The 27539-nt window shown below is 41.8% G+C and overlaps 1 protein-coding gene and 1 long non-coding RNA gene across 2 annotated transcripts in view; one reads left to right on the top strand and one right to left on the bottom strand.

The window, feature by feature from the left end:
* LOC308619422 overlaps window positions 1-27539 on the top strand; it is a 98586-nt gene that overhangs the window by 70136 nt on the left and 911 nt on the right. The window lies entirely within an intron of this gene.
* The window catches only part of PIP5K1B (phosphatidylinositol-4-phosphate 5-kinase type 1 beta), a 327228-nt gene continuing 320773 nt past the window's right edge, over window positions 21085-27539 (bottom strand). Inside the window, exon 15 of the mRNA XM_081238182.1 lies at window positions 21085-21827. Within this exon, the coding sequence (XP_081094308.1) occupies window positions 21825-21827 (3 nt within the window). The 3' untranslated portion in view covers window positions 21085-21824. The remainder of the gene's footprint in view (window positions 21828-27539) is intronic.

Genomic DNA, 27539 nt, shown 5'->3' with positions numbered 1-27539 from the left:
TCCTGCTCCAACCTGGGATAATATTCTTTAGGCTCAGGGCACAATTCCATCCTGGAACTCCCCATCTGAATTCCATGCCTTCCCTTTCCTGGAGTTACTTCCTTGTTTGGATGGAGAACAAGCTCCAGAAACATTCTAAGAAAGTGTTTGGAGAAGGACAGCTTCTCTACGTTTTCCTGGGGAAAGAGATCTGACCTCTGCTCACCCCTGGAGCTCATCCTGGACCCCCTCCTCACCATTCCCTCTGCTTGCCTTTCTAGTGCTTCCACTTGCCATGCCCTTCTGTCCCTCAGGCCTTTGCACTTGCTCGTCTTGCTGGACGCTCTTTCTCCAGCTCATCCCAGGGGGACCCTTCTCATCTTTCAGGCCTCAGTCTGCATGTTCCCTCCTTAAGGGGCCCTGCTCTGAACAATGTACCTAACGGAGACCTCTCCCTCTACTCCTGTCTCTCTCGGTCACCTCCCTCCATTGATTTCCTTTGTAGCACGTATCCTAACGGACACGTATATTGTGTGTGTCTTGCTTGCTCACTGGACGTCTCCCACACTAGAATATCAGCTCCGTGTCTGTCCTGTTCACTGTCGTATCCTCCTGCTGGATGTGGTGCCAGGTAAACAGCAGGTGCTCAGTGACTATTTGCCCAATGAATGAATGGATGAACAGTGCTGCTCTGTGACCTGCTGGCTAAGCTTTATCTGTAGAATGAGGCTGATAGTGGTATCCACCACATAGTGTAGGAAGAATTTAAATGAAATAAGGAATACATTTTTAAAAAATGATTATCTGCATATAGTTAGACCTTGACAGTTATTATTCTCTTTTATTTTTCTGGCCCTGAATTCTAGGCCCAACTCTGACCCTGCTAGGGCAAACCTGAGCTAATCACAGAACTTCTTGGGCTGTCAGAATTTATTCAGTCAGGTATTTATTGAGTGCCTGCACACTGTTCTAGTGCTGGAGATACGGTGATAAACAAAATAAACAAAAATTCTTGCTGTCATGGAACTTACATTCCAAGATGTCTGACGGCCTAGATACTTTCTCTGATATTCTGGGTCACTTAGGAATTGGAATCATCTGACTGAGTTTTGACTGGAGGAGGGGATGAGGACTGGCCTTGTCTGACGATGTGGCAGGTCTCCTCTGTGCCTGTTGGAAAGTGCGTTTGCTTGACATGGTGCAACGTCTAATGAGCTGAGAGCACATCAGAATTCAAGGAGTCGGCTGACTGCCAGCAAAGCCTTCTGCCCAGAGGGTCTTGAGATGGGCTGGGGGGAAGAGAGCAGCCCAGGTGGTGAAAACAGCCAAGGGGCCCCACCTGCCTTGGCATAACATTTCTTCTGATTTCCCACAGCAAACCTTTCTGATCCTTCTTGCTGGAAAAGAAAACCAGATTTCTTATAGAAATGCACTCTTCTTGGGCCAAAGGAAAGTGCTGTGTTCATAGGTGTGTGTGTGTGGTAGGTGCTAATATGGTCCTCTCTGACTTGCCCCTAATTTTCAGATGAAGAAATGGAGGCCCAGAGAATTTAAGTGATGTGCCCACGATTGAAATGGGACTAGAACCCAGGCCTCTGGATTTCTGGCTCAGTGCTCCGACCCTACAATCCTAGACAACAGTAGTTTCCTAGTTTCCATATACAGGCAGACCTCATTTTATTGCGCTTCGCTTTATTGTACAATACTTCACAAATATTGCATTTTTTACAAAGAGAAGGTTTGTGGCAGCCCTGTGTCGAGCAAGTTTCCCGGAGCCATTTTTCCAACAGCATTTGCTCACTTCGTGTCCCTGTGTCACATTTTGGTAATTCTTGAAATATTTCAAACTTTTATTATTCTTATTATATTTGTTATGTTGACTGTGATCAGTGATCTTTTGCGTTACTACCACAAGAAGATTACAACTCGATGAGGGCTCAGATGATAGCATTCTTTAGCAGTAAAGTATTTTTAATTAAGGTATGTACATTGTTTTTTTTTTAACATGTAATGCAATTACACACTTAATAGACTATAGTATAGTGCAAACACAACTTTTGTATGCACTGGGAAACCAAAAAAAATGTGTGACTCTCTTTATTAGGATATTCACTTTACTGAGGTGGTCTGGAACCGAACCTGTAATATCCCAAGGTGTGCCTGTATCAGTCCCAGGGAAGGGCTCTGATTGGTTCTGCTGGGGTCGTGTACCTACCCCTTGGAGCAATCACTGTTGCTAAGGGGATGGGGTGACATGACTGGTCAGGCCAGGGGGTGTGGGCATATTGCCAGATGAAGGCAGATGGGAAAGCTTTCCAGGGTGCCAAAAATGGGTGCTCTCCCAGTCCACCACAGATGATAAAAACGTTCGTCTCCAAATCTCACTCATTCTTGCTTGGCTTTCAGCTTCAGCTCAATGCCCTGACTCAGAGCCTAACACTTAACTTCCTGCCAGGAGGTGACTTCAGCTCTGGGGAGAAGCAAGCCCATTGTGTTTGCTTGGATCGATTGATAAGAGAAATTACCAAGGATGTTCTTTTCTGACATTTGCCAGGGGCAAATTTTTCTATAAGGAGGAATGAGAACTAGCAGTATGTCCCAGGAGACTGATTATGGGGCCAGAATCTGAATCCCAGCTCTGGAATGCAATTTGATACATGACCTTGCATTTAATGTAGATTAAGTTCATAAGCTATTCAACAAATTAATCGATCAATAATTCTAAAATGTTTTTGATAATAAACAGAAACGTGAATTATTTAAATAATATGCTAAATATGGAAACTTTCAGTGGACAGAAAAAAAGGAGGTTTGGATTTATTTGCTGAGAAAGAGTCCCTGCAGGATTCCTTGGGGACATGTGTCATAGTGTTTGATCCTTCATCTGACAGATTAGGAAAGCTTCAGGCAAAGGACTCTCACTGTACAAAAAACTCTTAATGGAGTCTTGTTGAGAGGACCTGAAGAAAGAAGCATATGATGTATCTGAAATATCACTTTGGGAGAGTCAGTCTTGTTGAATTTGTGTTAGTGTAACAATAGCCCTCAAACTGGCATGGCAGAAACATGTAGACTTTGTGGACTTAGATATATTTGCAAAGAATAATTTTTTAAAAAGTTAAAAACATAATTCTCATACAAATATATACTGAGCATGTGTCAAAGATTAAGTAGAGAGGCGTTATGGACTAAATTGCGTTCCCCCCAAATTCATATGATGAAATCCTAACCTCCAGTCCTTTAGAATGTAACTATATTTGGAGATAGAACTTTTTTTTTTTTTTATTGGCGGTACGCGGGCCTCTCAGTGCTGTGGCCTCTCCCGCTGCGGAGCACAGGCTCTGGACGCGCAGGCTCAGCGGCCACGGCTCATGGGCCCAGCCGCTCCACGGTACGCGGGATCCTCCCGGACCGGGGCACGAACCCGTGTCCCCTGCATCGACAGGCGGACCCCCAACCACCGCGCCACCAGGGAAGCCCTGGAGATAGAACTTTTAAAGAGATAATTAAGGTTAAATGGGGTCACAAAGGTGGGGCCCTAATCCAATATAACTGTTGTCTTTATAAGAAGAGGAAGGAACACCTGGGTTGCACAGGAACAGAGAAAGACCATGTGAGGCAGCAAGAAGGCAGCCGTCTACCAGCCAGGGAGGGGGTGCCTCAGAGGAAGCCACCCATCTGGCACCTTGATCATGGACTTCTAGGCTCCAGAACTGTGAGAAAATAAATTTCTGTCATTCAAGCCACCCAGTCTGTGGTATTCTGTTATGGAAGCCCTAAAGAAGTACAAGAGAGAATCAGCAGGAAGGCAAAGGTGGTTTCAAAGAGGAAGGAAGAGACTGAGCTATATGGACAGTGATAATGAGAGTGCTGGAGTGAGATTGCTAAGTTAGATCCATGACTGGTGAGTGTCCTTCAGGTCTGTAAAACTAGAACCTTCAGGGTACCTTCCTAGACAAGAATCGTTTGCATCTTTTTTTAAAAAAATATTTATTTATTTGGCTGTGCCAGGTCTTAGGTTAGTGGCGTCATGTAGGACCTTTGTTGTGGCATCCGGGATCTTTTTTCTTTACTTGCGGCATGCGAACTCTTAGTTGTGGCATGTGGGTGGGATCTAGTTCCCTGACCAGGGATCGAACCCAGGCCCCCTGCATTGGGAGCGCGGAGTCTTAGCCACTGGACCACCAGGGAAGTCCCGAGAACCGTTTGCATCTTATCAGTCTTCTACAAGTTGACATTCGTTGAGATCTAATAAATTCCAAGTAACAAGTCAGACTTTGTCACATTGTCCTAGAGCAGAGTTTGTCATCAGTGGAACTATTGCCATTTTGGACTGGACGATTCTATGTTTTGTGGGCCATCCTGTGCCTTATGAGATGTTTAGCAGCATCCCTGACCTCTACCTGGTAGATGGTGGTAGTATGTGCTCCCCCATCCACTTGTGACAATCAAAATGCTTCTAGACAAAATGCTTCTTGCCAAATGTTCCCTGGTGGTAGGTGGGCAAAACTGTTCCTAGTTGAGAACCACTGTCCTAGTATAACTTTGAATCAAAGGCCCAAAGCCATCTTTTTGCCTGACTTCCAAGTTTTAGATAAATGTCATTAACAGTATTCATATTTCTGCCCCTCCCTATTGGTATGACTTTGGTCTGTTTTTTAACCTCTCTGAGTTTCTGTTTCTTTAGCTGTAAAACCAAGCAACACACCTTTACCTCAGAGTTTTGTGTGATTAAGTGAAACTGTATGTGCAAAACAAAGACATCATCTAACCCTTGTCATGCACTAGGCCCATGATTGGCCATGTCCACACACCTGTGGCCCCAGAGGGCCGAGAGCTCCCCTGGGACCACTTTAGCTGGTGGAGTACAGATATCCAGTCCCCACTTCAGGAGATGGCAGGCCCGTTCGGATCACTGAGAAGCCAGGGCCCGGCAGCTGATCTGGGCACCTCTCCTCACCGCTGCAGGCGGGGCAGAGGAGTGTGGGTCGTCTTGACAAGACTTAGGTGAGGAACGGGGAGTGGCTGGCTACCCACCCTTCTTTACCCTTGGCCATCATCGTGTTGCCCTCTCTCCTCCCCCTAACCTGATGCTGTTGTCAACCCCTCCATTGCTTTCTGCGAGGACTCTGGCCCTGCCTGTTCCTCTCTCTCCTCTGGCTTAGGCAATCAAGGGTACCACAGAAGGGGGCAGGAATTCCATATGGAAGTGTAACTGGCACCTTCGTTGCTATCCTTGCACTTCTGGTTTTCAGAGGTGAGCTTGTTGATCAACTGAATTGAATTTATGTGTGTGTGTGTTTTGTTTTGTTTTAATTTTTATTGGAGTGTAGTTGATTCACAATGTTGTGTTAGTTTCAGATGTACAGCAAAGTGAATCAGTTATACATATACACATATCCACTCTTTTTTAGATTCTTTTCCCATTTAGACCATTACAGAGTATTGAAAAGAGTTCCCTATACTTATAGAGTAGGTCCTTATTAGTTATCTATTTTATATATAGTAGTGTGTATGTGTCAGTCCCAATCTTCCAATTTATCCCTCCCCAACATATGTGTGTACTGTTAGCATATTTTTATACTTTGGTACGATTTGAGGGGAAAGGGGCTTTTGTGGTCCCAGGCCCCCTCCCTGAAGGAGGAGACAAGGGATTACCTAGGAAGCCACTCTCAGACTAGCCCAGCTCCCTCCATGGGACACCCCCGGGACTCCATTGTCCAGCAAAGGGGCCCGTGTGCATGGGGCCCTGGGACTGGGGAAGCGGTTATGTTAGGGTTTCTGTCTTCTTTTTCTTTTCTTTTTTTTAAGCTGCTAAATGTGTGGTAATTTTTTTTTTTTTTTTTTTGCAGGGGGTAGTTCAGAACTGGTTCATCCTGAGGTGATAGAACCCTCTCCCATCTGTGGGGACAACCGCTCCCCATTCCCTGAGTATAGAACACTGACAGGTGCAGCCTGGGCTTAAGGCTCTCTCTGGAGTGAAATGACGCTACCTCCAGGGAAAAGGAGAACTGAGTCAGAGCATCTGGTGAGCGCCTTCTCTCCAGGCTCTTCAGCTCCGCTTCTCATTCCCGCAGTAACCTCGCTACCTGAGTGGAAGCCATACAAACTAATATACACAAGCTATTAATTATAGGAATCACTCTGAATTATCATATTAGTGAACCAACCTGTGTGAATCATGACTTGTCAGTAAGGTCATATGCTGCACCGAGCTGTAGGTAGGCCCTGGGAGACAGGGAGTGCTCAGGTCAAGGGCAAGGCAACTGGTCCTAGATCCACGGCACCATTTGCTGACCCTGGGCAAGAAGACCCTTAATCTCCCTGGATTTCAACTGCCTCACAAATAAAATAGTGAGAATCACGTACTAGAATTTTTTTAAGAAGTGAGGGTAGGACCTATGAGCAGTGATGTTCTGGGTGGGAACTCAGGCTCATTTCTTGCAGAAATGGTGCAGCTGGGTGGCCCACGATTCACCGTTTAACAAATTTAATGAAGCCCCACTGTGTGCTGGCGCTGTTCTAGGGGCTGATGATACAACAGTGAGCAAAACAGGCAAAAATGTCTTCCGTCTTTTATTCTATTGTGGAGAGACTGACAATAAACCAAATAAGTTAAATGATGTGTCAGTTGGTGATAGGTGGTATGGAGAAAAGTAAAGCAAGGAAGAGGGAGAGGAAGTGTAGTGGCCAGCCCCAGATGGCCCTCCCAGGATCCCCCCTGGTATTCACACACTTGGGTGGTTCCTTCCACATTGTACCACATTGTACCAGGGTTAGTCTGTGTGAGCAATAGAATGTGGCAGAAGTGATGGAATGTCGTGTCTGAGATTAGGTCTTAGAAGACTGTGACTTGCTTCTTGGGCTCATCCTCTGATCACTCACTCTAGGGGAAACTGGTGGCCCTACTGTGAGGACAGACAGGCAGCATACGAAGAGGCCCGGCCAGGAGCTGAGGTACCCAGTCAAAAGCCAGTGAGGAAAGGGGTTTGCCAACAGACTACAACTTCACATGAGACCCTGGACCAGAGCTCGGAGGAAGCCTTTTCCTCAGTGCTCTAGAGTTGAGAATGTACTCTGAATGTACTTTCTGCATGGCTACCATCACTAGGCCCTGTGCTAAGTAGCTTATGTCTACTATCTCACCTAATTCTCCTAACAGCCATACTGAGTGTACTATTATTATCTCCATTTTACAGACCAAGGCTCAGAGGCTAATTCATATGCCCAAATCCTCCAGCTACGAAGTGTCTGAGCTGGGACTCACACTTGGGTCCTTTTTTTTTTTTTTTTTTTTTTTTGCAGTACGCGGGCCTCTCACTGCCGCGGCCTCTCCCGGGGCACGAACCCGTGTCCCCTGCATCGGCAGGCGGACTCTCGATCACTGCGCCACCAGGGAAGCCTCACACTTGGTCTTTAAGCTCTCATGATATTCCACCTCTCCTTTGCTCTTTTCAGACCAGGCTTGTGATGTAACACTAATGCCCTTTTCCCTTCCTTGTTTTATCTCTTGTCCTCCAAATCATTCCTAAATATTGACATTTATTGAGCCCTCTGGCCCCCGGGCCACAGTCGTCCCTCCCTTTCACCTCTGGAGTGTCAAAGGGTGGCTCCAGTATTCACGAAGTTGATGGTCTATCCCACCCCAGGTTCCTAGTTCCTGGAATCTTGTAAGAACATTTAACCGGAGATCTACCCTCTTGACAAAGTTTAAGTGCACGATACAGTATATGTGTATATATATATATATATATATATATATATATATGTGTGTGTGTGTGTATATATATATATATATATATATATATATTTATTTATTTATTTATTTGTTTATTTTGGCCGTACTGTGTGGCATGCGGGATCTTAGTTCCCTGACCAGGGATTGAACCCATGCCCGAACCCATGCCCCCTGCATTGGGAGCGCAGAGTCTTAACCACTGGACCACCAGGGAAGTCCCATGATACAGTATTGTTAACTATAGGCACAGCAGGTCTCTAGAACTTATCTTGCGTCAGGGACACTTACACCTGTTAAATAGCAGCTCCCCATTCTCCCCTCACATGTCAGCTTTGGCTCCAGCCCTCTTTGTCCCCTATGAAGGATATAAACTTCCTGCATTTCCTTAATTCTGGAACTTGCTCTCTGGTGCCATTGCATGCTCCTCCTTTCTTTCTTTCTTTCTTTCTTTATTTAATTTTTTGCGGTACGTGGGCCTCTCACTGCTGTGGCTTCTCCCGTTGCGGAGCACAGGCTCCGGACGCGCAGGCTCAGCAGCCATGGCTCACGGGCCCAGCCGCTCCGTGGCATGTGGGATCTTCCCGGACCGGGGCACGAACACGTGTCCCCTGCATCGGCAGGCGGACTCTCAACCACTGCGCCACCAGGGAAGCCCCGCTCCTCCTTTCTTACTGCTTTTATGTAGCTTCCTTTTGTATCAGAGAGGTATCTAATTATTAAGATAATGAGAGGTGCGATCTCTCACTTCTCAGGTTTCTGCTCCACAGGCTATGAGGCACGTTGGTGCTCCTGCTGGGAAAACAGAGAGATTTCAATCTAGGTAGGGCACACACCCAAATGCTGTAGGGGCCAGGCAGTTACTGGAAATGAGCAGCAGGCCCTGTGGAACACATGGCCCTCTTGGAGTGCCTTTCTATTTCCTGTTCTGCTGGAGACACGGGGATAAGCACTATTTCACCTCTCTTAACATTGATGTGAAAACCCCACAGCACAAGCAGGATGATAAGCAGCAACTGTCATGGGCTGTGTGCTGTGGTGATAGTGGGGTGGGCTGGGGAGGACTGTGGAACGCAGAGAAAATGTTTATATAAGGTGTGGCTGCAACTCAGGACGGCTGAATAGCATCCCATGGGAATGCAGGCCTACTGTGTACAGGTATTCCTACAGAAGACCGCCATCTTGGGTGATTTGGGTATATAAAATTGACTAAATTTTTTTTTTTTTTTTTTTTTTTGCTGTACGCGGGCCTCTCACTGTTGCGGCCTCTCCCGTTGCGGAGCACAGGCTCCGGACGCACAGGCTCAGTGGCCATAGCTCACGGGCCTAGCCGCTCCGCGGCATGTGGGATCTTCCTGGACTGGGGCACGAACCCGCGTCCCTTGCATTGGCAGGTGGACTCTCAACCACTGCGCCACCAGGGAAGCCCCTTTTTTTTCTTTTTTTAATTGAAGTGTAGTTGATTTAGAATATTGTGTTAGTTTCAGGTGTACAGCAAAGTGATTCAATTATATATATATATTTTTTTCAGATTATTTTCCATTATAGGTTATTATAAGATATTGAATATAGTTCCCTGTGTTATACAGTAAATCCTTGTTGTTTATGTATAGTAGCGTGTATCTGTTAATCCCATACTCCTAATTTATCCCCCCACTCTTTCCCCTTTGGTAACCATAAGTTTGTTTTCTATGAAAATTGACTAATTTTTAATTTTTGAAAAATTATTTAAAAATACTGTATAGGTCAGTATAATGCAAGTCAAACAAAACATTTATGGGCTCATTCGGGGTTCTAAACCTTGGCTGCAGGTTAGGGCCACCTGGTGAGCTTTTAGAAGCGCTGATACCAAATCACACCCCCCAGCCAATTCAGTCAGAATCTGAGAGGCAGGATGAGTCATCAGTATTTTTCAAAATGTCCCAGGTGATTCCAAAGTGCAGTTAAGGTTCAGAACTACTGGGCTTGATGCCCATCAGTTTGTGACCTCACTTCTAAGGGCATGTTTTGGCAGGAGGCTGTTATGAGTACTCTGTGCCACCTGGGTCTTTTCTAGTGTTCATTGGCAGGGATGCTAGATCACCAGATGTCAGGTGCCCTGGATGGGACCTCCAAAGGAAAACATTAAATGCTCTCCTGTTCTATTTCTCTTGAGGGCCCCAACTCTTTGTCATGAAATGTGGGTTTTTATGGTGATGGCAGAAGAGGTCCCTGAGAAACTCATATGTTGTTTGACCTTAAATGGGTGCAAAGGCTCTTTTCATGGTCCACACTATCTGATTTAACATCTTGTCCTGTGTACAATTTCTTATTCAGTCACCTGGGTATACGGTCTATATGTTATACGATAATGACTAGATGTCATGCACGTGCAGTCACATCGCAACCATGTGACAATGCCCAGTGGGTAGGTATGCACAAAAAATCGTCTTCAAGGTCTCAGGACTGAGTATGGCGGGCCCCACCAGAGACCATGGTATTATGGTGGTATTACCTATGGTGGGCAAATGGCAGCTCTGATAGTCCTTCCCCCCTCCTCAGGTGGAGGTATTTCCCACAATCCCATCCTTGACTCTGCTGTCTTGTCTCTCTTGGATCACTTACTTTGGCTTGCACACTCATACCTCTTAAATCTCTGCCGAGAATTCTTATTGTCTGCTGAGTTCCAAGCCCATATTTCCAACAGTCTATTAGACATTTCCTCCTGAATGTCTTATAGGAACCATGGACTCAATGGTTAAATAATAAATCCTGAATTTATTATTATTTTCAATACATTTGTTACTCTCTCTCCATTTGCTTTGTTTTTTGCTTTTTTTTTTTTTTTTAAGGAATTTACTGAAAGGACACACAAATGAAGAACTGATAAACCAGAAGTAAGGAGGTTAGGAGCCCAGGAAACTTGTTGATTCGCAGCCTCAGATACACATGGGTAGCCTTTTAAGACGCTATCTTTGGACGACTCATTTACAAGTACCTCCAGTCCCCATGTGTTTCTGCTCAAGATTCAAATTCCTGAGCGAGATGAGCTGGTTGGCCTATCTTGGGTCATGTGCTCACCCCTGACTTTAACTCAGGTGGGTGGAGCCTGTGGTTGGAAACCCACCAGCTCTACCTCATTTCTATTTTTGCAAGTAAAGTAATTCATGGTCAACATTAATTTAAGCAGTTCAGAAGTTTATAAAATGAAAAGTAAAAATTTCCCTCCTTCTAATCCACATTTTCCTAATTCCTAGTGCTGTTTCCCAGAGGTAACCACTGTTAAGTTTCTTTTGTATCAGAAGAAATACTTCAAGGTAAACAAGTAGGGCTTATTTCTAGGACCGCTCCCTTTCTTTATCTCAACAATATTACAGTGCTGATTACCATGTTTTTCAGCCCATTTCCATAAATAGAGCAAAATCAGTAGTATCAATGGAGGGCTTCCCTGGTGGCGCAGTGGTTGAGAGTCCGCCTGCCGATGCAGGGGACACGGGTTCGTGCTCCGGTCTGGGAAGATCCCACGTGCCGCGGAGCGGCTGGGCCCGTGAGCCATGGCTGCTGAGCCTGCGCGTCCAGGGCCTGTGCTCCACAACGGGAGAGGCCACGACAGTGAGAGGCCTGCGTAACGGGAAAAAAAAAAAAAAAAAAAAATAGTATTGATGGATGGATGATTGCCAAGATTTTTGTTAAGAAATGTAGTACTTGTTAAGTTACTGTCAGTAAACTTTCTCCATCTTCTAAACTTCCTGACTCCCCAAATATATATTTTTTCATAAAACAGAGGCCATGCCAATTTTAAAATCAACATTTTATAGATATCCTTGCTGTTTATAAATCTGATATAGAAACTGGTGTTCAAAAATCTTCTACATTATTCTGCTAATAGGAAGGAAACAAACTAGAAGCTGGTTTGTCAAAATCCAGTTAAGTATCTCTCTCTGGACCAGAAAATGCAGTATTACGTAAGTAATTTTGGGGGAGATAGATATTTGCAGTTTTTTTTCTTGTTTGAAGTCTGGGGGAATACTTTTCTTATAAAATATTTTACAGATAGAGAGGAAGTTAGAATTGACTGATACAAGCCTTCTTATACTACTGGCCATTTGGAAACAGCTACGTAAGCAGCAAAGAGGGACGTCAGCTGGTGTGTTCCCACTAAGCAATTTTGGGGGCGAAAGGTTATCTTGATTGTCTTCAGATGGTCACACAAAGCAGGGCTGTCTCTCCCCTCTTCATTGGGCTCCAAGCAGGACATTCTGGATGCACCATGGCCTGCTTCTCTGATTTTTTCCCATCAAATGAAAGAATTTATATGAATGCAGAGGGATCCCCATTCCCCTGCACATGCTAAGGACTCCCCTGCTCCCCAAGACCACGAGGAAAAGCAGAAGGGAAAGTGGAAAGATGTAGAGTGTAATTATTCTGTGCTGGCTCTGGGACAGCTAAATACTTGATGTTCTGACCTGTAAACAAAGTATGGAGCTGTTTCTTGTACGCAGCCTGTGCTCATTCTAGACTCTGTTCAGTTTTTCTAATTGAACTTCAGAGACGAATGCCATATAAACTTGTCATTGAATGGCACATGGCTGCTTCTCAACCAACTGTCCCACCTCCAAAGCATGGGACTACTGCTAAGAAGACAACTGAGTAGTAATTGTTCTTTGTGTATCAGTTCTATTGAATAATCTGGAGGTAATTATTATCAGAAATGGGCAGAATTTTATTCAATTGCTTGTGTTGAAAGCAAAGAGGGGGTCTCTAAGATTATTCTGTGGGGAAGACTTAGAAGTCCCATCTGCCAAGGCACTCCCTTGATCCAAAATGCGGAGGGGCAATGTTCCCCTGCTGCTATGCTCTTCTTGAGGGAATGTGGGTTTCCCTTTTGTGGAAGTTGGGCTCCTCTTTCTATCAACACTACTTCTTTCCTCCTTCACCTCCCCTCCGATCAGACCCTCTCTGAATATGTAGTCAATCCCCGTTTATTGGTCCAAGATTAAAACCTAAGCTCAGAACCGGGTATTGCACGCAGTATATACACTTGCTTAACCAACACTTGCTGAGTTAACTGGAAAGAATTCACAGTTACAGTAGAAACCTTCTAATTGGAGTCAAGCAATTGGGAGTTCCTCTTTATTTTTTTTCATTCCAGCCTGCAGGGCCGGGTGAAAGCATAGCTAAAAGTGATGTAGCCCAGGTGTGTAATCAGAACTGCAGGTACGCAGAACTGTCAAACTTAAAGGGCAGGTTGAAGAGAAAATGAGATGATAAATGGATATGTCTGTTAGCTAGGCGTTTGCAATGGGGGATACAATCTATTGTATAGAATTGACAGGGGAGGGCAGTCCAGGGTCTCTTCTAGTGGGTGTTCTGACATGGTGGCCTGAGGGAGTTATGAAGGGCCCAGCACTTATACACTCTGTCTTCTCGTGAATTCCTATGGTATGTTTTTAATAATTCATAGAATAGACAGAAAATCAATAAGAATATAGAAGACCTGAATAATACTATCAAACAACCAGACCTAACTGACATTTATAGAACATTCTACCCAATAACAGCAGAATAAACATTCTTCTCAAGTGTTCAAGGAACATCTACCAAGATGGACCATATTCTGGGCCATGAAATAAGTCCCAATAAATTTGAAAGAATTATGTCATACTGAGTATATTCTCTGATCACAATGGAATTAAATTAGAACTCAACAACAGGAAAATTCTTAAAGTCCCAAGTATTTGCAAACTAAATAATACATTTAAAAGTAGCCTATGGATCAGAGAAGAAATCAAAAGGGAACAGGAAATATTTCGAACTGAATTAAAAAGAAATCACCCCATATCAAAATTTATGAGATGCTACTAAAACAATACCTAGAAAAAAATTTACAGCACTAAAAGTCTGTATTAGAAAAGATTTCAGATCAGTGACCTTAGTTTCTATCTTAAGAAGCCAAAAGAAGAGCACATTAAACCCAAAGCAAGCGGAAGAAAGGAAATAATATACATTTAAAATTTTTTATTTTTTATTGAGATGTAACTGACATGTAACATTTTAGTTTTAGGTATGCAACATAGTTTGATATATATTTTGAAATAATTACCACTATAAGTTAATATCGATCACCTCACAGTTACCATTTTTTCCCTTTTGACAGAACTTTTAAATCCTATTTCCTTGCAACTTTCAAATATACAATATAGTATTGTATATTTGACTGTAGCATATTGTATATTTGTCACCATGCTGTACATTACATCCCCAGATTGTATTTATCTTACAACTGGAAGTTTATACCTTTTGATCGCCTCCACCCATTTCACAGTACATACTTATAGTACAATATTACTGTCTATGTTTAATAAACTTTACATTAAATCTCTATGGCTATGTTAGTACTCGTTACAAGTTTGTGCTCTTAAACATCCTAAATCTTATCCTCGTATCCCCCCATCCCCTGTTAACCACTGTTTTACTTTTTTTTTTTTTTTTTTTTTTACATTCCACATATAAGTGATGTTATGTAACATGTACTTGTCTTTCTCTGTCTGGCTTATCTCACTTAGCAAAATGTGCTTAAGGTCCATCCATGTTGTCACAGAAAGCAGGATATCCTCCTTTCTCATGGCTAAATAATACTACATTGTGTATATATCACATCTTTGGGTTTTCATTTCCTTTGGGTATATTCCCAGAAGTATTGGAATTGCTGGATTGTGTGGTAGGTCTATTTTTAATTTTTTGAGGAACTTCCATATTGTTTTCCACAGTGGTTGGACCAATTTACATTCCCATCAACAGTGTATAAGAGTTTCCTTTTCACCATATCCTCTTCAGCACCTGTGGTCACTTGTCTTCTTCATGATAGCCATTCTAACAGGTGTGAGGTGAGTTGTTTTGTTAACGGATCCTTTTTATTTTTTATTTTTTTGGCCACACCGTGCAGCATGTGGGATCTTAGTTCCCCCACCAGGGATCGAACCCACACCTCCTGCATTGGAAGTGCAGAGTCTTAACCACTGCACTGCTAGGGAAGTCCCTCTTATAGTTGTTTTGAATTGCATTTCTTTTTTTTTTTTTTTTTTTAGCGGTACGCGGGCCTCTCACTGTTGTGGCCTCTCCCGTTGCGGAGCACAGGCTCCGGACACGCAGGCTCGGCGGCCATGGCTCACGGGCCCAGCCGCTCCGCGGCATATGGGATCCTCCCAGACTGGGGCACGAACCCGCGTCCCCTGCATCGGCAGGCGGACTCTCAACCACTGTGCCACCAGGGAAGCCCTGAATTAGTGTTTTTGATTTTTCTGAATATATAACTGGGATTGCAATGGCTGGATCATATGGTAATTCTATTTTTAGTTTTCTGATGAACCTCCATACTGTTTTCCATAGTGGCTCCACCAATTTACATTCCCACCAACAGTGTTCAAGGGTTCCCTTTTCTTCACATCCTTGCTAGCATTTGGCAAGTTTGGGAAGGATTGGTATCAATTCTTTAACTGTTTGGTCAAATTCACCAGTGAAGCCAGCGAATGAAAGCCTGGACTTTAGTTGGGCAGTTTTTGGATACTGATTCAATCTCCCTAGTAATTGGTCTGTTCATATTTTCTATTTCTTAATGATTCAGTCTTGGTGGGTTGTAGGTTTCTAGCAATTTATCCATTTCTTCTAGGTTGTCGAATTTGTTGGCATACAATTGTTCATACTAGTCTCTTATGATCCTTTGTGTTTCTGTGGTATCAGTTGTAATACCTTTCATTTCCTATTTTATCTATTTTTTTGACTCCTCTTTTTTCTTAGAAAGTTGAACTAAAGGTTTGTCTACTTTGTTTATTGTTTCAGAAAACCAGCTTTTGCTTTCATTGATCTTTTCTATTGTCTTCCTTGTCTCTATTTCATTCATTTTTTCCCCCTGATCTTTGTTATTGCCTTTCTACTACTAACTTGGGCTTAGTTTTAATTTTCTAGTTCCTTAAGATGTATAGTTAGGTTGTTTAAGGTCTTTCTTGTTTCTTTTTTTAAAAATAAATTTATTTATTTTTCTATTTATTTTTGGCTGTGCTGGGTCTTCATTGCTGTGCACGGGCTTTCTCTAGTTGCACTAAGTGGGGGCTACTCTTCGTTGCAGTTTGCAGGGTTCTCATTGCGGTGGCTTCTCTTGTTGCAGAGCATGGGCTCTAGGTGCACAGGCTTCAGTAGTTGTGGCACGTAGGCTCAGTAGTTGTGGCTCACGGACTCTAGAGTGCAGGCTCAGTAGTTGTGGCACACAGGCTTAGTTGCTCTGCAGCCTGTGGGATCTTCCTGGACCAGGGCTTGAACCTGTGTCCCCTGCATTGGCAGGCAGATTCTTAACCACTGTGCAACCAGGGAAGTCCCTCTTTCTTGTTTCTTTTTAAAATTAATTAATTAATTAAGTAATTAATTAATTTTGGCTGTGTCGGGTCTTCGTTTCTGTGCGAGGGCTTTCTCTAGTTGTGGCAAGCAGGGGCCACTCTTCATCGCGGTGCGTGGACCTCTCACAATCACGGCCTCTCTTGCTGTGGAGCACAGGCTCCAGACGCGCAGGCTCAGTAGTTGTGGCTCACGGGCCTAGTTGCTCTGCGGCATGTGGGATCTTCCCAAACCAGGGTTCGAACCCGTGTCCCATGCATTGGCAGGCAGATTCTCAACCACTGCGCCACGGGGGAAGCCCTTTCTTGTTTCTTTTTCTTTTTTTTTTTTTTTTGCGGCATGCGGGCCTCTCACTGCTGTGGCCTCTCCCATTGCGGAGCACAGGCTCCGGACGCGCAGGCTCAGTGGCCATGGCTCACGGGCCCAGCCGCTCCGTGGCATGCAGGATCCTCCCGGACTGGGGCACGAACCCGTGTCCCCTGCGTCGGCAGGCGGACTCTCAACCACTGCGCCACCAGGGAAGCCCCCTTTCTTGTTTCTTAATGTAAGCATTTATCACTATAAATTTCTCTCTTAGAACCGCTTTTGCTGCGTGCCATAAGATTTGATATGTTGTATTTCCATTTTCATTTGTCTCTAGATATTTTTTTGATTTCTCTTCATTTCTTCTTTGACCCATTGGTTGTTCAGGAGCATGTTGTTTAATCTCCATGTATTTGAGAATTTTCCAGTTTTCTTCTTGTCATTGATTTCTACTTTCATACCATTGTGGTCAGAAAAGATGCATGACTTTTTTCAATCTTCTTAAAATTATTGACTTGTTTTGTGGCCTAACATATGACATATCTTGGAGAATGTTCCCTGTACACTTGAGAAAAATGTGTATTCTGCTGCTTTTGGATAGAATGATCTGAAAATGTCAAGTCTGTCTGGTCTTATATGTAGTTTAAGTCCAAATGTAAGTTTTCAATTTTCTAAGTTAAATACCAGAAGTTGAATTGCTGAGTCACATGATAAGGGTATGTTTAACTTTATTAGAAACTGACACATTTTTCCCTAGTGGCTGTACCATTTTGCATTCCCAACAGCAAAGTATGGCAGTTAGAATTGCCTTACATTCTCATTTATTGGAGTATAGTTGATTTACAATGTTCTGTTTGTTAGTTTCAGGTGTACAGCACAGTGAATCAGCCATACATATACACATATCCAATTTTTAATTTTTTTAATTACAAATTTTGGGGGGTGCTTTATACATTCTATTATTTATATATAATATAGCTTATTATGTTTGCTCAAGACCACTGTGCCTATTAAATGATATACTGTATGTAAAGAAGCTAGAACATAAAAAATTAGTATGGGTTCTTATAAGGTTAGAAATGGGGAGAGGAAGAATTGGTCATCTGTGTTCCTTTTTTTCATTTTCTAAGTTGGTGTGTGTCACCTCCACATTCTTGTCCCCAAAGTTTTCAAAAATACTAACTCCAACATGATGTAAAGGATAGCCACTCTTTTTTAGATTCTTTTCCCATATAAGCCATTACAGAGTATTGAGTAGAGTTTCCTGTGCTATAAAGTAGGTCCTTATTAGTTATCTAATTAATGTATAGTAGTGTGTATATGTCAATCCCAATTTCCCAGTTCATCCCTCCCCCCACTTACCCACTGGGAACTGTAAGTTTGTTTGCTACATCTGTGACTCTATTTCTGTTTTGTAAATAAGTTCATTTTTACCCTTTTTTTAGATTCCACATATAAGCAATATCAGATGATATTTGTCTTTCTCTGTCTGACTGACTTCACTCAGTCTGACAATCTCTAGGTCCATTCATGTTGCTGCAAATGGCATCATTTTGTTCTTTTTTATGGATAAGTAGTATTCTATTGTATATATATACCACATCTTTATCCATTCCTCTGTCGATGGACATTTAGGTTGCTTCCATGTCCTGGCTATTGTAAATAGTGCTGCAGTGAACATTGGGGTGCATATATCTTTTCGAATTATGATTTTATTCAGGTATATGCTGAGGAGTGGGACTGCAGGAACATATGGTAGTTCTATTTTTAGTTTTCTGTTCTCCATAGTGGCTGTACCAATTTACATTCCCACCAACAGTGTAGGAGGGCTCCCTTTTCTCCACACCCTCTCCAGCATTTCTTGTTTGTAGATTTAAAAAAATTTTTTTTTAAGTATTAAAAGTTTTTTTTTATTTAATTATTTTTGGCTGTGTTGGGTCTTTATTGCTGCACGTGGGCTTTCTCTAGTTGCGGTGAGCGTGGGCTACTCTTTGTTGCAGTGCACAGGCTTCTCAATGCAGTGGCTTCTCTTGTTGCAGAGCATGGTCTCTAGGCACACGGGCTTCAGTAGTTGTGGCTCACAGGCTCTAGAGCGCAGGCTCAGTAGTTGTGGCGCACGGGCTTAGTTGCTCTGTGGCATGTGGGATCTTCCCAGACCAGGGCTTAATCCCGTGTCCCCTGCATTGGCAGGAGGATTCTTAACCACTGTACCACCAGGGAAGCCCTGTAGATTTTTTGATGATGGCCGTTCTGACTGGTGTGAGGTGATAGCTCATTGCAGCCTTGATTTGCATTTCTCTAATGATTAGTGATGTTGAGCATCTTTTGATGTGCTTTTTGGCCATCTGTAAGAATGTTCATTTTTGTCACAGCATCCTGATCATGCTTCATGGATGCTGTATAATTTATTATCTTTGAAGATGTATGGTAATTTTTGTTTTGAACTTTACTTCTTGCTGTCCTTGTTTACCCCAGTGGCAATTTTCTGTTTGTATATTTCAGTCTCATTTTAGAGAATTTCCTTAGATGTCTTGTGATATTTGGTTGGCTGTGCATTGAGTGGGGACTAAAATGTGAGTGAGCACTGGGTGTGGGGGGTGTAGTGGAACTTCACTGTAGGGTGCCTTGGCTGAGTCAGTTGTTAGGGAAATCTCCAGTGTTATTACCTTTAAGCTTTCCCCCTCGGTAAGGTAACTATATAATTTGTGGTAAAAATGGAACATTTTTGAGAGTGAAAGTATATACTGTTATTATGCCTGACTGTCCGGCATAAACTCAGACTGTCTTAGGCAAATTAGCATATGGTCATCTACCTCCTGGTAGTGATATTTTTTTCAGAGAAAATTCTTCCACACCCAGTATGGGTGCTAGAAGTCAAGCTGTCTGCATCTAGGAACTGTGTGGAGGAAGATGTCTAGGGACTCATTATTTATCTTTCAGTGCACATGCTTACGGCCCCAAATTGGAAGCTACCCAAATGTCAATCAGCAATAGAGTAGAAAATTGTGGGATAATCATACAGCAGAATACTACTCAGCAATGAAAAAGAATGAGCTTTCACTGTATACAGTGAAATGAATGGTTCTCATACAGTGTTGAACAATAATAACACCAAAAAGCTAGATAAAGAGGACATACTCTATTACTCTATATGAAGTTCAAGAACTGGCAAAACTAATCCATGATGATAGAAATAATAATAATGGTTACCTTTGGGGCATTGATGGAAAGGCATCAATCCTACCAATGGTATTGATGGGGAGGGGGCATGAAAGAGCCTGTAGGTTAGCTGGAAATATTCTCTCTCTTGTTCTAGGTGCTGCTTACAAGGGTGTGTGTATATATGTAAAAAATCATTGCATCATACAATTAATAGTTGTGCACTCTATTATATGTAAGTTATACCTCAATTTTTAAAAGAAGGTACAAAGTGTTGAGGTTTTCTGAGACAGGTGAGTTGACCACAGACTGGCTAAGGGTGATGGTGGTGGGGGGGAGAGAGGATTGGGCATTATGGACAGCTTCATGGCATTGAAATAGCATTTGAGTTAAGTCTTAAAATAGTGGTTCTCAACAGTTCTTGGGTCAAAGTCACTGTGAATTTGATGAAAATTATTGTCTTTCTCTTCATGAAAAAAGCCCCCATATACACAAAGGCATACCCAACTTGTGTATATTATTTCATGGCCCTATTAATATTCATCTGTGACCCTCCTAAGAATCAATGGGTCCTGGGCTTAAGGACCCCTGCTTAGATAAATGGATACAAATGGGAGGGGGAAGAGTAGGACTGCAGCTAAGTAAACCCCTATAGTAAGATCGGGCATCTGCTAGCACATATGGATACCAGGCAGAGAGAGGCAAAGAATCCTCCATGATCCACTTCAGTAAAATTTCCCATTGACAGCCCAACCCAGGATAAATTCCCAGCACCAACTCTGCAGATGAAATTAATACTTATACTGAGTCACCAAGCCTCCAAGCTGTATTTACAAAAGCTAATATTATGTTTGCTTATGAGAATCAGCTTGCTTTAACTTGAAGTATTTTACACTGAGCATCTTACTCATCAGGAATGTCTTTTTGCTTTCTAATGATTTTTTCTGCAGTGTATGATTATGCAGCCTCTTAATCTTCTGCTGCTTGGGACACTCATGTGATACTATAGATGTATTAACTGCTTAAATATTCATTGCCCCTCTCTGCTGAGTCTATTCCTATGTGAAAAGTACACTTCCCAACACTTTGACGACAGACTTGTCAATGTTATTTGCTTTGGCCAGTGGAATGTGAGAAGTTCTGTAAACCATGTTGAAGCAGAAGCTTTATGAGCTCCCATGGTTCCACTATCACATTTTTTCTTCTGCCATAAACGTGGCATGTCCTAGATAGGGGTTGCTCTGGATCCCAATCCAGAGATTTGGGGGTTGTTTGTTACCACAACATAACATAGTGAAAGCTGACTAACACACCAGGACATTTGGGAAAGTCTCTTGAACAAGTTGAGCAGAATCTGCTATTGAGTCTTTTCTCAGGGCCCGGGGAATTTTCTCTCCATTTTCATCTATCAATCACGAGAGTCAGTTTATTTAGGATTCCAGAATATGTAAAAATGAGGGGTATCTAAGTTACTTATTTTTTATTAACAAAAGAAAGAAATGTAAAGACCATAAACCATTAGAATTAATATAATACCACAATTGAGAACAAAATATTTTATTTCTCTCAATAAAACTATAGTTTACAATAGTATTTACTAAATAAATTATATAATCTCTTTTACAAGCAATAAACTAAATCACAAATATTTCAAAGACACTGTATGTACACGACATAAGGCCTTTTATAAATAGCTTTGCTTTTCTCATTTCACTAGTAAACAGTGAAAAAATCTTTATAGAAGCTAATTTTCTATAAAGTATATGCAGACCTATTACACTGATCTTTATATGAAACCAATTTAAACTTTTAATGACATGGGCTGATTATAACTTTGAAAAAGAGCATAATTCAGACTTTATTTACCATTTTGCATGGATAGATTTTTTAAAAATATATAAGCAGATTACATATGTTGCTTATGGATAATCACTGGATGCATGCAAAATGAAATAATGCAAGTGTCAATAGTAAAATAGCACTTCCAAGTCCAAAGGCAATGGTATAGAAAGCAGCTTAAATAGAGTTCATGCAGTTCTTCACAGTTCAGCAAGCAACAGCAAATGACAGAAGAGTGTGGTATTTTTCACATCACATCTGCTGATCAGCCTCTCGGCCAAGGCTCCCCTGACATCTCGCAAACTCCGAGTCCAGTTGATTATGACTCTGTGTGTAGTGGGGCTCAGCCAAGTTTCCTTTGGGAAATTGTGGAGTGGAGAAACTTCTCTCTCACAACCGTGTTCCTGCCTCATCCATCTGCTTAGGTGGTCACCATTTTCACTTACTGGGGGAGAAAAAAAGAAAGCAGATGTAAGACTAAGTTTTGGCATCAATTTATAATGGCACCTCATGATTGCAAACAAGTTCATTCTTTCTTCCAATGACTTGTGCCTGGAAAACATGCAGGTAGAAATGGGAGGGCATTAGGCCTGGAATTGATTCTTTTGCAGTGATGAACATCTGCTTCCCTGGACCTGCAACATGTAAATTACACCAAGATTTATCAAGCACTTACCACATCACAGCTTAGTGCTAGGGACTTTGAAGGAAACAGCGCTGGCTAAGACACACTCCTGCCCTCCAAGTGCACAGGGCTTTGGGTATGTGCTGTGGTATATCAGGCCTGAAGCCAATCAGAGCAACTTGAACATGGTCTGGAACTCAAGAATGCTGTGTGCATTTTTACACACTATCCCTGTGGCTGGGGAGCAAAAAATATGTCCAGCAAATACTGGACCTAAAATGGTAGCCACTTAAGGTCAGAAGCAGCTAATTGAACCCCTGACAGCTGCACGAAGATATATACGGGGAAGTGGTACCATGGTCAGTCAGACACAATGGCTTAAATCTATTGATTCTCTCTAATTATTACAGCTACAGGACATTATGCAAGTTACTTAACCATCTTTGCACCTTAATTATCTGTTAAATGGGAGTAATAAACCCTACTTTATAAGTGATAAACTTTTCTATGAGGAAATAGTATCTGTACAAATAGACACACATACATGATATACACAAATTCTATACATATCATTTAGTGCCTGGCAATATTAGTGTCTCCAAAATAGTAGTTAAGAAGGTTGCAGTTGGGATCACAGAGATTGTGTGGCCCAACACATTCATTTGGAGGCTGAAAAAACTTGAGTAAAAAGTTTGAAATGACTGAAAATTATTAGGAAAGAAACTGTATCAAAGAGGATTCTGTTTAAAAGTATTACATCTCGTAATTTGAGCCTATTGTGAGTTGTAACTTTTGTTGTTTAATAGTTGAGACTCCTCCCTCTCATTAATCTAAAACATGTTCACACTGTTACTTTCTATCCTGTTCTGTTGATCTATATTTCCGTTTTTGTGCCAGCACCATACTGTTGTGATGACTACAGCTTTGTAGTAAAGTCTGAAGTCAGGGAGCCTGATTCCTCCAGCTCCATTTTTCTTTCTCAAGATTGCTTTGGCTATTCGAGGTCTCTTGTGTCTCCATACATATTTTAAGATTTTTGTGTTCTAGTTCTGTGAAAAATGCCATTGGTAATTTGACAGGGATTGCACTGAATCTGTAGATTGCCTTGGTATTACAGTCATTTTGACAATATTGATTTTTCCAATCCAAAAACATGGTATATCTTTCCAGCTGTTTCTATCATCTTCAATTTCTTTCATCAGCATCTTACAGTTTTCAGAGTACAGGTCTTTTGCCTCCTTAGGTAGGTTTATTCCTAGGTATTTTATTCTTTTTGATGCTAAGGTAAATGGGATTGTTTCCTTAATTTCTCTTTCTGATCTTTCATTGCTAGTGTATAGAAATGCAACAGATTTCTGTGTATTAATTTTGTATTCTGCCACTTTACCGAATTCATTGATGAGCTCTAGTAGTTTTCTGGTAGCATTTTTAGGATTATCTATGTATACTATCCTGTCATCTGCAAACAGTGGCAGTTTTACTTCTTTTCCAATTTGTATTCCTTTTATTTCTTTTTCTATTCTGTTTGCTGTGGCTAGCACTTCCAAAACTATGTTGAATAATAGTGGTGAGAGTGGACATCCTTGTCTTGTTCCTGATCTTAGAGGAAATGCTTTCAGCTTTTCACCACTGAGTATGATGTTAGCTGTGGGTCTGTCAGCTATGGCTTTTCTTATGTTGAGGTAGGTTCTCTTTATGCCCACTTTCTGGAGAGTTTTTAATCAGAAACGGGTACTGAGTTTTGTCAAAAGCTTGTTCTGCATCTATTTAGATGATCATATGATTTTTATTATTCAATTTGTTAATGTGGTGTATCACACTGATTGATCTGCATATATTGAAGAATCCTTGCATCCCTGGGATAAATCCCACTTGATCATGGTGTATGATCCTTTTAATGTATTGTTGGATTCGGTTTGCTAGTATTTTGTTGAGGATTTTTGTGTCTATGTGCATCAGTGATATTGGCCTGTAATTTTCTTTTGTTGTTGTTGTTGTTGTATCTTTGACTGGTTTTGGTATCAGGGTGATGTTGGCCTGAGTTTGGGAGTGTTCCTTCCTCTGCAATTTTTTGGAATAGTTTCAGAAGGATAGGTGTTAAGTCTTCTCTAAATGTTTGATAGAATTCACCTATGAAGCCAGCTGGTTCTGGACTTTTGTTCGTTGGAAGTTTTAAAATCACAGTTTCAATCTCATTACTTGTGATTGGTCTGTTCATATTTTCTATTTCTTCCTGGTTCTGTCTTGGAAGATTGTACCTTTCTAACAATTGGTCCATTGCTTCTAGGTTGTCTGTTTTATTAGCATATGGTCGCTTGTAGTAGTCTGTTATCCTTTGTGTTTCTGTGGTGTCAGTTGTAACTTTTTTCATTTCTAATTTTATTGATTTGAGTCTGCTCCCTTTTTTTTCTTGATGAGTCTGGCTAAAGGTTTATCAACTTTGTTTATCTTTTCAAGGAACCAGCTTTTAGTTTCACTGGTCTTTGCTATTGTTTTCTTCGTCTCTATTTCATTTATTTCTGCTCTGATCTTTATGATATCTTTCCTTCTACTGCCTTTTGGTTTTGTTTGTTCCTCTTTCTCTAGTTGCTTTATGTGTAAGAACAGGTTGTTTGTGATTTTTCTTGTTTCCTAAGATTGTATTGCTATAAACTTCCCTCTTAGAACTGCTTTTGCTGCGTCCCTTAGGTTTTGGATTGTTATGCTTTCATTTTCATTTGTCTCTAGGTATTTTTTGATTTCCTCAGTGATCCATTGGTTGTTTAGCAGCATATTGTTTAGGCTCCATGTGTTTGTGTTTTTTAGTTTATTTCTTGTAGTTGATTTCTAATCTCAGTGTTGTGGTCAGAAAAGATACTTGATACAACTTCAATTTTCTTAAATTTACTGAGACTTGCTTTGTGGCCCAGCATATGATTTATCCTGGAGAACCTTCCATGTGCACTTGAGAAGAATGTGTATTCTGCTGCTTTTGGATGGAGTGTTCTATAAATATTGGTTAAGGCCCTCTGATCTAATGTGTCATTTAAGGCCTGTGTTTCCTTATTGATTTTCTGTCTGGGTGATCTGTCCATTGATGAAAGTGGGGTGTTAAAGTCACCCACTATTATTGTGTTACTGTTGGTTTCTCCTTTAATGGCTATTAGTATTTGCCTTATATATTGAGGTGCTTCTATGTTGGGTGCATATATATTTACAATTGTTATATCTTCTTGGATTGATCCTTGATCATTCTGTAGTGTCCTTCTTTGTCTCTTGTAATAGGCTTTATTTTAAAGTCTCTTTTGTCTGATATGGGTATCGCTACTCTAGGTTTCTTTTGATTTCCATGTGCATGGAATACCTTCTTCCATCCCCTCACTTGCAGTCTATGTGTCCCTAGATCTGAGGTGGGTCTCTTGTAGACAGCATATATATGGATCTTGTTTTTGTATCCATTCAGCCAGTCTATGTCTTTTGGTTGGAGCATTTAATCCATTTACTTTTAAGGTAATTATCAATATGTATGTTCTTACTGCCATCTTGTTAATTGTTTTGGATTTGTTTTTGTAGGTCTTTTTCTTCCCTTCCTCTTTTGTTCTCCTCTCTTGTAATTTGATGTCTAACTTTAGTGATGTGTTTGGATTCCTTTTTTTTGTGTGTGTATCTATTGTTGATTTTCGGTTTGTGGTTACCATGAGGTTTTGATATAGCAGTTTATACACACACACACACACACATACACACAAGACTGTTTTCAGTTGCTGGTCTCTTATTTTCAAATGCATTTCCAATATCCTACACTTGTACCCTTCTCTTCTCATGATTGCTGATTTTTATATAATATTTGTGTGTGGATGATTTCCTACCTTTACCATATGAGATTGCCTTTACTGGTGAGCTTTTTCATTTGTAATTTTCTTGTTTCTAGTCATGGCCTTTTCTTTTTCATCTAGAGAAGTTCCTTTAGCATTTGTTGTAAAGCTGGTTTGGTGGTGCTGAATTCTCTTAGCTTTTGCTTGTAAAGCTTTTGATTTCTCTGTCAAATCTGAACAAGAGCCTTGGTGGGTAGAGTATTCTTGGTTGAAGGTTTTTCCTTTTTGTCACTCTAAATACATCGTGCCATTCCCTTCTGGCCTGCAGAGTTTCTGCTGAAAAACCAGCTGATAACCATATGGGGATTCCCTTGTATATTATTTGTTGCTTTTACCTTGTTGGTTTTAATACTTTCTCATGGTCTTTTTGTCAGTTTGATTAATATGCGTCTTGGCATGTTCCTCCTTGGGTTTATCCTATATGGGACTCTTTGTGCTTCCTGGACTTGGGTGGCTGTTTCCTTTCCCATGTTAGGGAAGTTGTTGGCTATTATCTCTTCAAATATTTTCTCAGGCCCTCTTTCTCTCTCTTGCATTATAGGAGTCCCAGAAGGAGAAATGTTGGTGCATTTAATGTTGTCCCAGAGGCCTCTGAGACTGTCCTCATTTCTTTTCATTCTTTTTTCTTTGTTCTGTTCTGAAGCAGTGATTTTCACCATTCTATCTTCCAGCTCACTTATTCATTCTTCTGCCTCATTTATTCTGCTACTGATTCCTTCTAGTGTATTTTTCATTTCAGTTATTGTATTTTTCATATGTTTTGTTCTTTAAACTTCTAGCTCTTTATTAAACATTTCTTGTATCCTCTCAGTCTGTGCCTCCAATCTTTTTCTGAGATCTTGAGTCATTTTTTACTATCATTATTCTGAATTCTTTTTCAGGTAGATTGCCTATCTCCACTTCACTTAGTTGTTCTTCTGGGGTTTTATCTTGTTGCTTCGTCTGGCACATATTTCTCTGCTGTCTCATTTTGTCTAACTTTCTGTGTTTGTGGTCTCTGTTCCTCAGGCTGCAGGACTGTAATCCTTCTCGGTTCTGGTGTCTACACCCTGGTGTGTGAATTTGGCCCAGGAGCTTGTTCAGGCTTCTTGGTGGGAGGGACTGGTGCCTGCCCACTGGTGGAGCTGGGTCTTGTCCCTCTGATGGGCAGGGTCACATCAAGGGGTGTGTTTACAGGTGGCTGTTGGCTCAGGATGACTTTATAGGACTTTAGGCAGCCTGTCTGCTGGTGGGTGGGGCTGTGTTCCCACCCTGTTTGTTGTTTGGTCTGAGGCATTCCAGCATTGGAGGCTGCAGGCTATTGGGTGGGGCCAGGTCTCAGTGCCAAAATGGTGACCTCCAGGAGAACTCAAGCCAATGAGTATTCCCTGGGGCATGCACCACCATTGTCCTTGCCCCTGCAGTGAGCACAGCTGACCCCCACATCCCCAGGAGGCCCTCCAAGACCCACAGGTGGGTCTGGCCCAGGCTCTTAATGGAGTCACTGCTTTGCCCTGGGTCCCAGTTCATGTGAAACCTCTGCATGCCTCCCAAGAGTGGAGTCTGTTTCTCCCAGTCCTGTTGGAGCTCCTGCACTCAAGCCCTGCTGGCCTTCAAAGCCAAATGCTCTGGGGGATCCTCCTCCCAATGCCAGAACCCCAGTCTGGGAAGCCTGCCATGAGGCTCAGAACTCTCACTC

Source organism: Mesoplodon bidens (assembly GCF_964165515.1).
Source record: "Mesoplodon bidens genome assembly, chromosome: 6".
In the NCBI taxonomy this organism is placed as follows: Eukaryota; Metazoa; Chordata; class Mammalia; order Artiodactyla; family Ziphiidae; genus Mesoplodon; species Mesoplodon bidens.
The sequence above is the reverse complement of the archived record's forward strand: the minus strand, read 5'-3'. Positions and strand labels throughout refer to the sequence as shown.